The sequence below is a fragment of the Cornus florida genome, unplaced genomic scaffold (assembly GCF_030987335.1).
Source record: "Cornus florida cultivar Cherokee Brave unplaced genomic scaffold, ASM3098733v1 CherokeeBrave_3.0.0_Hap2_Chr04, whole genome shotgun sequence".
In the NCBI taxonomy this organism is placed as follows: Eukaryota; Viridiplantae; Streptophyta; class Magnoliopsida; order Cornales; family Cornaceae; genus Cornus; species Cornus florida.
The window spans coordinates 106,725,187-106,739,487 of NW_026775574.1; the positions used below are offsets into that span (position 1 = coordinate 106,725,187).

At 36.2% G+C, this 14,301-nt stretch overlaps 1 protein-coding gene across 4 annotated transcripts in view; it reads left to right on the forward strand.

The window, feature by feature from the left end:
* The first annotated feature begins 6,271 nt into the window (after positions 1–6,271).
* LOC132304549 (protein RRC1-like) overlaps positions 6,272–14,301 on the forward strand; it is a 31,911-nt gene continuing 23,881 nt past the window's right edge. Inside the window, exons 1-4 of one of the 4 annotated variants that reach the window (XM_059802288.1) lie at positions 6,272–6,399; positions 6,718–6,806; positions 6,899–7,034; positions 7,205–7,250. In XM_059802288.1, coding sequence (XP_059658271.1) covers positions 6,732–6,806; positions 6,899–7,034; positions 7,205–7,250 — 257 coding nt within the window. In that variant the 5' untranslated portion in view covers positions 6,272–6,399; positions 6,718–6,731. Of the gene's footprint in view, positions 6,400–6,444; positions 6,577–6,717; positions 6,807–6,898; positions 7,035–7,204; positions 7,251–7,272; positions 7,636–14,301 lie in introns of those variants that run through there. The other 3 variants (XM_059802289.1, XM_059802292.1, XM_059802290.1) reach the window with 3 other exon arrangements.

Sequence of the window (14,301 nt, forward strand, 5' to 3'; positions counted from 1 at the left end):
CATGTATAAATGCCATTGAATGTATAATTGACCAAAGGGGTAATCCTAAAGAGTTTATTGATAGTTGTTATTATAGGGAGACATACTTGAGGACATATTTTCCCTATGCCCCTTAGGCAAATGACACGTGAAGTTGGCACTGATCCTATACACCCACCCATAGTTAAGCCCTCATCTGGCAAACCTAAAAAGACAAGAAAAATGGTTGTTGGTGAAGTGAACAAGAAAAGTGGTACAGTTAGCAAAAAAGGCCACAACTCAGCTGCAGAAAGTGTGGGGTAAAAGAACACAATGTCAGACTTGCAAAGTTATTGAAGTAACACCTCAAGCTGCCAAAAAAAGGTCCACCAGGTAGACCTAGACTGCCAGTTACTTCTAAGCTACGTGGTGGACTACTAGACACTAATGGAGTTACATCAACAATGGCAAGAAATATTGCAACTGTAGAAAAAATGCTAGAGGAAGATGAGAGGTTGGCACTGCAAGTGGATGGATTGCAAGTGGTATGGGAGAGGTTGACACTGCAAGAGTAAGAGGCGTTGGAAGGGGAAGAGGGGCTGTAAGAACAAACCAAAGGTAACTGCAAAAGGTTATTTTTTAAAACCATCATAATCAATTAATTTGAACGTTTACTGTCATATTAATATTTTTAATATTTTATCATTTTGTTTTATAGGTGATGACAATACAATTAAGATATGTGAATTTGTTGAATAATTTGTCTTAACCATCGTCATCAATTGATTTAAATGTCTTGTGGAGCAGTCAAGCATCCTCATCATCTAGGAATGAAAAAGTTTTTAACATTTTTTTCCTGGAGAAGTCAAGAACAGTTTTTAAATGTCTTTGATCATTTTACCTTTTTTTTTTTTTCTTTTTTTCTTTTCACAGGCCCATTGCAATGGACCCATGAGTTTAAGCAAATTTGGTGGTTTTGTGATTTTTGGAGTTTATGGTACAACTTTTTGTGTTTCTGTAAGTTTGGGTGGACAGATATTGGTTTTCATCTTTTGGTATGTTGGTGGTGCACATATATGGTTTAGGTTCTTTTGGTATGTTGGTGCACAGTTTATGGTTTAGTTTTTTGGTATGTTGGTGGTGTACAAATGTTGTTTGTTTTTTTGGAATGTTGGTGCATATATTATAGTTTTGATGTTTTTGGAATGTTGGTGCAGAACTTATAGTTTTGTATAGTAATGGCTATAGTTGTGGTTAACTGATACTACTGTGATTTGTATGGTTATGGTTATGGCTATGTTTTTTGGTATTTTTGTGGTGTACATATTTTGTTGTTGTATGTTTTTTGCTATGTTGGTGCAATTGGTATGTTGGTGATGCACAGATTACCACATATTATATATATATATATATATATATATATATATATATATATATTTGTTGTGGTTGTAGACAGGTTCTAACACAGTACATTATATAAAATAAAAATATATTAATTAATTATAAAATCCATTACAATTATATTCTACTAAATAACCATACAGTAACCATTACAATAGCACATGCTATAAATCCCTACATGAAAACAGTCAAATTTGTGAATACATGATTCCTAGTATTGCTTGGTACAGGTTGTGCACCCACAAAATTGGTACTCCCATCAAGAGACAGTGCTTCATCTTCTAACTTCCTAGCAATTTGGCCTTTCAAAGATGATACGATTCTCATAGCCAGTTTTCTTTCCATATGGTTCCAATTAAATCCTCTATGAACTTCATTGTGCTCAGGATCCACCAATCTAAGGGATCACAAGACATCATCAGATACCTTCCACACCCATAGAACCTTCGACCTAGATTATTTTGTGTCGTAACTCTTCTCAAAGGAGATATTACTCCACAATAGCAATATTATCCTTCATACATTGTATGTCGATTTGATGAATTGATTGATGGCTCCATATCACTACTATAATAGATATTGCAAGCACGTAAATAATAATAATAAAAATAAATTAGTCCTAACTACTATGCATATGAAGAAAAAAAATTAACACAAAAAGTGTATATATATATATATATATTCAAATCTAATATATATGTATTATAAATAAATTTAATTGGACAAGAAAACCCACCTTTGTCCAAAGCCCTTTCCAATTGCAAAGAAAGAATTAATACAAAATTTGGCAAGATGACATATAAATGGGTTATATAGGACACAAGGCTATAACATTCACAAAAAAAAGGGCAGTTTCGACATTCTCATAGTTTCAATAGACGCGTGGCTTTACACACGCCGAAAAAGTTGATTCGGTGAATCTCAGGGGGGTATTTGCAACAAAGTGAATGGTTCATGGTTTTTTTTCGCACTTTTGTCTTTATTTTTTTTTTCCTTTTTATTTTTCTATCTTTTTCAACAACTTCTATCATGTAGTCAAGGAAAAAAAAACTTCTACCATGTAAATCGGGTAAATTTGTATACCTGGATCTTCATTATGCCAATTAATTGCTGATGCATCATCGGTAATTTCACTCTATCACTTTAATTATTATTATTATTATTTTGTGTATTTGTACATCCCGATTCAATTCTTTGGTATTATTCATAGGTTATTAAGGATATAACTGTCAACTTAAATTATGTTAATAGTTAAAAGAGCTTTAAAAAATTTACCCACCAAATAACTTTTTTATTTTAAATTCCTTTCATCAAAATGCATTCTTCAAAGTCGATTCAGTGAAAAGAATTTTAGAAACTGAAAGTTACCCCAAACAGGGCCGCAATCTCCTTAAAAGCGCTTTCAAATGGGCTCATATTCTATTTCTAATATATTTCCAACATTTATTGTAGTGTGATTAGAAAAGAAAAGTTTTATTATAGTGAGAGGGGGAGAAATATATATTATTAATGTGCGTGTGTGTATATATATATATATAAATTAATATATATGTAATAATATACATTATTACATTAATAATATATATATATATATATTTAATCAACACTAATGACATACTCCATAATTAAATACCAAATTAGTACAATTCCCATCTCACATGTACTAAATAATTAGTGAGTGATTTATTGAAATTGGTATTAAAAAAAATTGAATTTCTAATTTTCAATTTCTAAAATATGATGTGAAACTCTAGAAACCTATATAGTACGACATGAACACGATACAACAGGAAAATTTTAAAAAAATAGGACACGGTACGGCATGGACACAACTACATATAAATATAAATTTTTATTTTTATATATCTATTCAGTAATAGTATTATAAAACTTTAATTCATTTATAATTTCTATACTAAGAGTTGCTCTTAAATGAATTAGAAAATTAAATTATGTCAATATTGTAATGATATTTATATCATATATACGGGTATTTCACTACTTTGTCATGAAAAAAAAAAAAAAAACTACTTTGCCATGATAGCATTCATATTATTTTCAAGATTAGTGGGTAGACTTATGTTAGAAATATCCGAGAAGTGTCGGCGAAGTGTCTGAAAAGTGTCTGCGAAGTATCCGAAATATTAAAATTAAATCTTATTTATGGACACATATATGAAGTGTAGGACACGTATTCAAGAAGTGTCAGTGTCCGACACGAGTATGACGTGGATACGACACCTTTGTAGAAGTGTTCGTGCTTCCTAGCTAAAAACTGAAGGCTCCTTTAGATTTGATAAAAATAATAGTTAAATCATTTAATAGTACAACATTCTCATCACTTATAGGGGTGCACACGGTCCGATATAATCCAATTTTGAGGATTTTTGGAACCAAACTGCTCCCTACGGTTCAAGAAAATCTGAAACTGAACTAAACCATTTGAGCCATGGAACCAAACCAGGCCAAATTGTGAAAAAAACGGTTTGGTTTGGTTTGGTTTCATGGTTCTAGTTGAATTTTAATTCCCTTTTTTCCCCTTGAATTGCATATACAATAAAAATATCAATAAAAACATTTACATTCCTGAATCCAAGACTAAAATTGAGAGAGAAAAAGATAGACGAAAGTTGGTGAAATAGACCCAAAAGGTAAACCCTATAAATTAAAATAAGATTGAATCTTGCTGAAACTGAAAAGGATGACAAATCCATGGTTGAAAACTAAAAAATTTGATTTGTTGTTGGTTGTGCTTGAGGCACAAACACGCCGTGAGACTTAGAAATCTGTGAACTGAAAGTGAGAGAGAGGGGGAAAGAGTGAGAAAAAGGATGTCACCGACAACAGTGATAAAAGATCGACGGCGATGACCGAACTTCGAAGGTTGCTTTTGAGAGATTGATCAACAATTGGATCCCGCAGCGACTAGAACAAAGAAGTGAATGAGTTGCTGGGAGCAAAGGAAAAAAATGAGATAGTGAAGGAATGTTGGCACGCACTTAAAAACCAAAACATTGGAAGAAGCAAAAGCAAATAATAATAATAAAAATTAGGGTAAAGTGCAAAAAACCTCCTTCAACTATTGGCCATGTGCAATTAACCCCCCTGATCTACTAATTTGACATATAACCCCCTTGAACTAATCAATTTGGTGCAATTAACCCCCTCCGGCGATAAGCCGGTTGACTTTGGCCGTGAATACGCACGTGATTGGTCACGTGACAAACCAAATTTCTTTAAATGACCATACAACCCTTTACCTTTACACCCAAAACCACTTAAAACACCCAAACACGCCCTTATACTAAATACACACTGTTCATCGTCAATAAAACAGACGATACCATCACCACTGTCCCGTCCGTCCCCACAACTACACCTTCGAGGATGAAGATGGCCACCGAGACAGATCCGGCTATGAGGATGGAAATGACCGGCGAGATAGATCTGGGTCTTGGACTTGGATTTGCAGCGCGGCAAGCTTGAGGATGTTGATGGCAGTGAAAAGCCGGTGAGAACAGATCCAGCTATGGTGGATCGAGCTCACGGCGGATCTGGAGGAGACAATAAAAGAGCTGTGAGAATAGATCTGGCGATTGTGTGATGAGCTTTTGGTCGGCGCGGAGCTAATGAAGGCAGGTCATGTAGACGGATGACTCTTGGCCGTGAGGTGCACAAACTTGGACTTCGATGACCACAAATATCATAACTCAGAATTCGCTTCAGATGATAAGGGTTTATTTTCCTCAATTTATTCGCACTCTCTCTCTCCTCTCCTCTTCTCTCTCTATATCGTTTCTGTAATTCTATATACATATATATGCACAAACTGATGATTGTATAATTCTGTTTGTCTCTGTTTGTGTGCTTTGGTCGATCAGGAGGAATAGTGATTCGTCCGGTAGGGGGCCGGACTGCGATGGTGACTCTGGCGAGGAATGGACCGGCAGTGAAGTAGGGGCAGTGGCGAAATGCAGCGGTGAGATCGGCGGGTTGGTTTAGCGGTGGCTCGGCCGTGGATGACTCGGCGGCGCTCAGATGAAGCGACGGCTGCGGGGATAAAGCTCGGATGGTGGAGAGGACCGACGAGTAAGGTGGGCTGAACGGCGATGGGCTGGTTCGGCCATGGTTGACTCGCGGCGATGGGCTGGTTGCTGCTGAACGGCGATGAGCTGGTTGCGACTTCGGCTATGAGCTTGCGAATGAAGAGACGGCAATGGGGACGAGCTCGAATGGTGGGCTGAACAGTGATGGGCTGGTTCGGCCATGGTTGACTCACGGCGATGGCCTGATTTTTTTCTTTTTTTTTAGCTGGTGGTTGCTAAAATTTTCTGAAACGACGTGGCTTTATACAGGGGTAAAATTGTCTTTTACTATTTTCGTTTACACCAATTGGCCGGAGATGTCACATTGGGGGTCAATTGCACCAAATTCAATAGTTCAAGGGGGCAAATTGTAGTTCAGGGGGTTAATTACACATGGCCAATAGTTGAAGGGGTTTTTTTGCACTTTACCCTAAAAATTATATAATGATAAATGTCGGCTCCCGTTTGATCATTGTACCGAAGTCCCTTCTAAAGTTAAGAATAGTTTATAGGTATAACTGTATATATATAAATATTACATATATTTATATACATATTATAACGGTTTGGTCTGGTCAGTCCGATCATATAGGACCTTAATCTGAGACTGAACAAAAAATTCACGGTTCTATTATTTTGAAACCATGACCGAATCGAACCCTATGGAATCTGCCCAAACCATCCGATTCAGTCCAATCCGGTTTAATTTTTTGGGTTTAAGGTTTTTTTGCACTCCCCAAATCATTTATTTATTTATATTCAACCAAAAATATGAGTCTAAAGACTTACATTTTTTTTTTTGCTTTTTTCTCCCTGTTATACCTATTGCATTTTAACTCGAATAAAACCCTAACGTCGTCGTGTCTGACTGATCTTGCTACTTTCTGTCCCCCCTCCGCTCTCTAGCTGAAGCCCACTTCTCTCTCGCTCTCGGCGGTGATTGAAATTGTATTGGGTGAGTTATATCGCAATCAACCGTAATGTTATATATGTATATTTGTTGTTGTTTCTCTGTAATAACATGTACGGAATCTGAGTGCCACATCAAAAGCAACCTACCAATTGATGAATTGAATGTTAGATTAGGTTTGAATTTGAGGCAAAAGAGAGAAAGTACTATTGCCTTGATGATGTAGGTTTATTTGTGTTAAATATACTACTAGTTTTTTCTAGATAGTGGAATATATATGGTTTTGAATTCTGATGCATATCTTTTGGAGATTTATGATATGGGATTTGAATTTCGGGTGCACTTTGTGATTTGCTGTTTCAGCATTTGATGAAAAGATGAGTTCATTCTCGATTACAAGGAAGAAGACGCCTTTTCAGAAGCACAGGGAAGAGGAAGAGGCAAAGAAAAAGGTATGGCTTTTAACATAACCCTCTAAACTGATTGTTTCACTATAAAAAGAAAAGAGCTTTATTGGTCATGTCATGGAATTCTCGTTTCCCAGAGGGCAGAGGACGAAACAGCTCGTTTATACGCAGAGTTCGTGGAGTCATTTCAAGGGGATAATGCGCCGGGGTCAAAGGCATTTGTTAGAGGAGGAACAATCAATCCCAATGAAAGAGTGAAGGTTGATTCTGAAGGTCAGTGCGATTAAGAATTTTTTGTGACTTTTTACTTAAACTTCTTAAGTACTTAGTTGATCTCCTGATTTATTTTTGTTTTGTTACACACTATGGATAAATAAGTGATTTTATTTTACATGGATACATTAATAAAAATATGGGCCTTTTTATTCATTCGCGGATGGCAGGTGGAAATTCCAAAGATGGGGTATCTGGTTCAAAGAAGGGGAGTAGGTAAATGAATGCTTTTGATTAACCATGTTACCATGCTCATTTGCAAAAAGGCATCCTGAGATTGAAAGTTATACAGTGATGATATTGTCAGATGCAACTTGAATTCTTTAGGTTATATGAAGTGTTAGAAAAGTAACAAGTCTTTTTATGCATGTAGTTGCAGCTATTATATAAATCTTATTGTACTTCTGATGGTGGTCTCTTCATAAATTTAGACAAAAAAAATGATTTCTAATATATTTTGGAGAAAGCAATTGCATATGGCCCAACAGTAAAGTTGCATGAGGAGGTAAGGCTGCATATATCTTACCCAACTCAGATGCCGCAATGGCGGGAGCCTCGTGCATTGAGCTACCTTTTTATTTTGGAGAAAGCAAGTCTCCAGGTATTAAATTGAGGAAGATAAAGTTTCCTATTCTTTTTCTTTTTTATAAGAAGTCTGATGCACTCTAGTTACATTAGTATTAGTAATCTTGGAATTGGATTTTTGGATCCTTGAATCTAATAGTAAAAAAAACAAGGGGATTGTTTTTTTGAAGGATAGTCATTTTCTGAAATACATGCAGGGAAGATTTATTTATTTATTTTAACAAGTATATGCATGGAAAATTGTCAATGAATCCATCAATTCAATTTTCTAGTAATTTAAGGTATTTTGAATACTCTTTTAGGAAATAAGTGCTAAGCTCCTTTATTATGGCTTGTCATATTTATTTATTATTATTGGATAAATGTCTTTCCCAAGAAAGTTCTTTACTGTTTGAAAGATTATGGTCTTATTATGAGGTGTCTGATGACTCCAACCGTTTGTTCATGTTTATTATATTTGTATGAACCAAAATATGATTTTTGGGACTCCAGTGAGTTTTTTTAGGCTCACTACATTCACTTTAGAATAGAACAAATTTTTTTTTTTTTCCTGAAGAAAAAGTTCAGGTCAAATTAGCATTCTTTTATTACTAAAAAACAAACTTCTTTTGCATGTTTAGCTTCTTAACACAAGCAAAAGCCATGGTCTATATAACTCGAAACGATGGAAAAGTAACCACCAAGAGCTTAGTATAAGTGGTATCTCCCCCTCCTTCCAAATGGAAGGTTGAGGGTTCAATCCCAATGGGACAATAAATGGGTGTGTATGACTTACCTACCAAAGGAAAAAAAGAAAGAAAGTAAAAACTAGCGTCTGTCCAAATTTTTTTTTGAAGTATGGTAACAGTTCACATTAAAAAGTATTAACATTTCAAATGCATAAATATAATATAATTATATAATTATTCGTAGACTATAAAGTAACAAGTAATATTTGTAACATATAAATTAACAACTAGCATATGGCCTGAAAAGCATTATGCAGATATATTTCATCATTTCTTTGGTAGCACCATGCATTAAAACTTACAAGAAAATAATGCACCTTGAAAATTCAGGGAAAAAAAAAATCTTAAAGAAAATAAAAGTCACCATTAGATATGCTAGAAAAAATATTGATGTGGGTGTGTTTGAGTTGGGAGTTACATTAGAGATCGGAAGAGGATAGGTGGAAGTCGCTTGGAAAAGAAGATTCAAGTAAAACTAAAATAGTACAAAACAAAATGGCAAGAACAAAGCTATAAAATGAATTATTTATTGTAGAAGAGGCTATGAAAAACCGCTCTTTTTAGCTTTAAAATCCATTTCTTGATAACTGATCTTTGGACTTCGGAAACAAGAAAAAGCGACAATTAAGCAAATGGATTAGAGAAATAATTTAAATGATCATATCGACATATCTTCCTGATCTTTTTAGCATTAGTAGCCCATTTCTTCATATTAGATGAGTTGCTTTCTGTATGAGAATGTCGTGTCTTTTGGTATAGTCTTATGAGCGTAAAATTCTAAATCACTGGACACACAGTCTTACGAGCCTATGTTTTATTGGAGTTTTTGGGAGGGAGATTGAATCTTTCAAGAATCTTTTGTTTTTTCTTTTAAAAAGTTCTTTTAAATGCTACCTTTTTTTTCCCCCCCGGGTTATTGTACGTGTTTCCTCTGCATGCTTCATGCCCTCCATATGTGGCCTAGCTAGACAAGTATAATCATATTGTACCTTAAGGGGAAAAACAAAAAATGAAGTCAAATCTGTCATCCTTTGTGGGAGAGAAGGAAAACACTAGCAATGCTGTGAGAAGCATGGCCTCAAGGGATGCCGCGGAAATGCTGCTCCTGGGCTTGGCAAATAAGTCTCCTTATGACCATGCTTTTCAAGCCAAATTCGGCTTGAGCAGAGTAGAGGGACCCATGTGGCGCCCTCCAACCATGGTGGGTCCCACATGACTTTTGTTTCTCCTCGGCTCAAGCCCTTTCAGCTTGAGAAGAGTTTTTCTTATCCTTTATAGTAGATGCCTTGTTTAGGTAAGTGGAGGGCTCAAGAGTCCAAATCTTGGATTGGTACTGTTGATCGTAGGCTGCATCTCACATATCCTCTTTTGTTGAAGATGTCTAGGAGGTACATTTCTCCTATTGATTCGCAATGGCATGTAATTTCCCGTCTTAGGGGTCATGGGATGGTTTGAGGCTCTTGGTTTGGTAGATGGACAAGGGTATGATTAAGCATAACAGCTCTCACACTGCATGAGATTTTTACCATCTACCTTGGCTAATTCTAGGGAACAAATGTCCTTAGTGTCCTAAAGACAAGTGTTGCACAATGCGTAATGCGACTTAATAGCCAACTGAACTGCCTACTCTAGCGATTTGGCTTGTAAGCCTTGCTTACTTTGAGTACCTCACCATGCAGCATGGAGGTTCCCCTTTGATTGCGTATCCCTAGTCCTTAGGCTTTAGCCCCCAGAGTCCTATATAAATCTCATTAAAGCCTATATATCAAGAAACTTGAACGTTCGAGGAGATCACCTTCTTGTAATTACACTGGTTTGTGTCTTTGCTTTTCTCTTCGGTTGCCTTGTTATCCTTTACCACTTTGGCCCTTTTAATACCTTAACACTTTGTATGGGATTGGTGTCAAGTGTAATGTTACATTTTTGGTGGCAAATGTGAGGACTTCTCTTTTGGAGTGCTTCTTAGGGATAGGGACTCCTATCATTAATGGCTTGTCTTTGATACACATTTTGTAATTCTTTGTTACCTTGAACTTTTCTTTCTGGAATCTGGATGCAGGATAACCTAAGCTTCTTAAGTTCTAGAACTGTATTGAAATAAGGGAATATGATTAGGGTTCATAAAACAAAGTAGATAAATGTTTGTCCAAATGTTGGTGATGAAGTGGAATATTTGTTGAAGAAGAAAATAGGGATGAAATAAAGAGAAATAGAATAGATTTTGAGATATACACTCTGACTAAAAGGATAATTCTACACTTGCTTGGTTTTCGTAGCTATTCTTTGAATGAAAGACCAACTATTCTAATAGTAGATAGAGGACACTTTGGTGGGGCAAGTTGGAAGATAAGGAATCTAATATTTTCTTGATGTATACGCTTCAAATTGCTCAAGGAGTCCACAAGTTATATCATATATGTATACACACACACACACATTACTTTTTTCAGTTTTTTGTTTCAATTTGGGCAATAGCTTGATGTAATACCAAAAAATTGGGTTTTTAGGTTTTTAAGTACAAGAATATGTGTTTGAGTATGAGATAGCCTTCATGTATATAGAAGACATTAGGTCTGTACCTAGTTCACCACTTTGAGAACCCTGCTTTTTTTTTTTTTTTTTTTTTTTTTGATAAGTAAAAATATACTAGAAAAACGTTCAAAAGGGGAACGTGTCCCTAATACAAGAAGAAAAAAGATCTAGGGACCAATAGAATCCAAGAGATCAAAGAAATCATCAATCGAGGAGCATGCATTTCCCTCTTACATAACAAAACAAAGAACGAAGAATATGAAATTTTAAATTAGCTAAAGACGATTCTTTTCCTTCAAAGGATCTGTTATTTCTCTCACGCCACAAACACGACCAGACACAATGTGGAACAATCCTCCAATAATCACGAGCTTTTTCTTTAATAGGACACCTTCTCCAAGCGTTAATCAATTGTGAGAGTGCTTAGGCATTACCCAAAAAACGCCGAACATGCAAAAAATAAAGCTCCAACAATCATACGCCACAGGACAATGCAAAAGAATATGATCCACGGATTCACTATTAGCTCTACATAAACAACTTCAAGTAACAATGATGTTGCCTCTCTTTCTCAAATTGTCCAATGTCAAAATCTTTCCCAATGTGACAGTCCAAACGAAGAATGCGATTCGAAGAGGAGCTTTAGAATGCCAAACAGACTTCCAAGGAAACTCGTGACCAACGAAATTGGACAAACACAAGAACATGGATCGGACACCATACCTACCATGAGCTAAAGGAACCCACAAAATATCATCACACCCTCTACCAATATCCTTCTGCCTATACAACGTATCCAAAAAAACACAAGCTTCCTCCATTTCCCAATCCTGAAAGGGGCGCCTAAACCGCACATCCCACGTAACTCCATTGTTATCAAGTTGATAACAATCAATCACATAGACATGCTTATTGGCTGCAATACTGTAAAGTCTAGGAAAGGAGTGAGACAGCAACTGATCTCAACCCTGCTTTGAAGAGGTCAAAACTGGATATTCTTTTTTGGGTAAGTAAGGTCAACTCCATCGAACCAGCCCCAAGGCATCAAACACACTTTACGAAGGGGCATTCAGGAGTAACCTATAAAAATACAGTGAATCCACCTGTAACCAAGTTTCAAGTATATACGGCCCAAGTAATCTTTAATCTCCATTCAAAAAAATAGCAGATACCCCGACTGTACTAAAAACACAGCTAAGAACAGAATGCAAGGCTGGCAGATCATCACACATACAACTTCTCAGGAAAGCAAAGAGAAATCAGCAAACCTCAAGCAAAGACTGAAATTTCAGAACACAGGCAAACACATTAGTGCTTGAAAATTGAATTTGCAAGGGCCCACTCCTGTTGGATCCACTGGTCTGCAGGAGATTTCTCAAACCCTCCAACCGACCACAATTTACCCTTTACATGAAATCAATGATCTCCCTCTGTGAGGTGATTGCATCTCTGTAGTTGTTCAAAAATAACTTTTGGTTCCTTTCTTTTTAAGCAACATAGACTGAGGCTGAAAGCAGGAGTTTCATAACTGTGCTCCTTAGATTTCTCTCCTTCAGACTCTAGCTCCCCAGACAATCAAAGCCGAAAAGGTTATAAGATGGCCACTGGATTCAGAATTGCAAATGCTGCTACCACAATAGTTCCAGATTCTGCTGCTGAAGAAACAATAAAGAAAAGATGAGCACGACTTTCAGTTTTAGCTCCAGAATACACAGCTTAAAGCTTCTGATTAAACCAAATTTCAGCAGTCTGTTCTGAGTGAAAAGTCCTTTTTTAGAGTCATCCGGAGAGTCAATGAGCATCTAGGTATATGACCTTTGAACCACAACATCTGGAACAAAGAAACTTTAAGAGCTGAAGTTCTAATATTGTTCCATAAGGAAGCAATGGTGAAGGAACTACCAGTTAGAGACCAAACTATCCTGTCTCTTCTAGTAATATCAGACTATCAGGTTTAAGAGGGGTATTTCCTCTTCTAGGTCCTTGATCTCTGTGTCTAGGGTTTTGGCAAACACCAGCTGTTCTCTTGATAAAAATATCTGTACTTGGCTTACAAATGGGAACTTTAGAAATAAAATGGTGAAAAGAAAAATTATGGAAAATTGATGGAAATACAAAGGATAGTTTTATATAAAAGTGGATCTAGAAAATGATTGATCAAGTATGTTGAGCCATGTAAACCCATGCCACAACATAAAAATAATATGATTTATCAAAAATAAAGAAAAAATAGAAAATAAAGTTGGAACTAATATAACACAATGGAGCTATAAAATAACCATAGTGCACCGTCACACTAGTAAAAGTACTACTGCAGTATTCTTTTAAAATATTGCATGTATATCAGTTGCTTGAAACCTTAGAAAAGCTTGAACTTGATTGCTTTAAATATATGACTTAGATTCTCAGATCTTTGTGGGGGGCTGTAGAAAGGGTTTTTGGATCACTCATCGGGTCTTTTCAGCAGCAGTAGTGAAGATTTACTTCAGGCCAAACGGAGTTTCTTGCCCTAATTTGCTTTGATTTGACATTATGATGCAATGCAAGCCATCTCATGTTATTCTAAGACTTCTTGAGAGTATAGACCAGGTTGATGGATTTACTTTTATAGGATTTGATCAAATTTTGCAATTCTCATGCCTCCTTCATAGAGGGATGAGGTATCATCTCAAGTGGTATGTGTAGGCTGATTCAACCCAGTTGACTCATATATGACTCGGGTCTTTGAACTCTTTTCATAGTTGGTCAAGTTCACACATCATGCAATACGAGTGAAAAAGTTATGGATAAGTTTGGGAGTTGAAGGCTTTGCGAATGTGGATAACAATTAGTATAAATGAAAAATTTGGGACTCCCATAGCTCTCAGACTATTTTATTAGGAAAAAGCTGTTCAAGGGAGCTCTCGTAGGAGTTTGCATCCTCAGTTGTTAACTTGAGAGCATTGTGACTACTACAACAAATGAGGGTGAATGCTCACGGTGAGGGCACCCTCATGGAAGAGTTACTCATCTTAGTATTGCTCTTTGTAGAGATAATCCAAGAGTCACGTAGGTTGGTACATAGTAGTCGAGGATTTAAAAGGCTTAATGGTACCATATTGCATATATATATATCTGTTCCACTATGTAAGGAAGTAGTGGTAGGACTGCCTTAATAGGAGAAAAAAATCTATTAGAAAAGGGGATTTACGAGATCCACTTGGTTTGAAGGTGCTTTTATTGAGGTCTAGCTGGAACAAGCTGAAGGGTAGAGACAATTGCAACAATTTTTTAAATCTACTTAGTTGTTGACCATGCGTTCACACTTGGTTTTTAATATCTCCCTTCTTTTACCATGCGTGGTACATGACACTTGACTAAATTACATGGAATGGACCTTTAAATGCTTTCAAGTTGTGTATTTCTATAATTGTACAATTAAA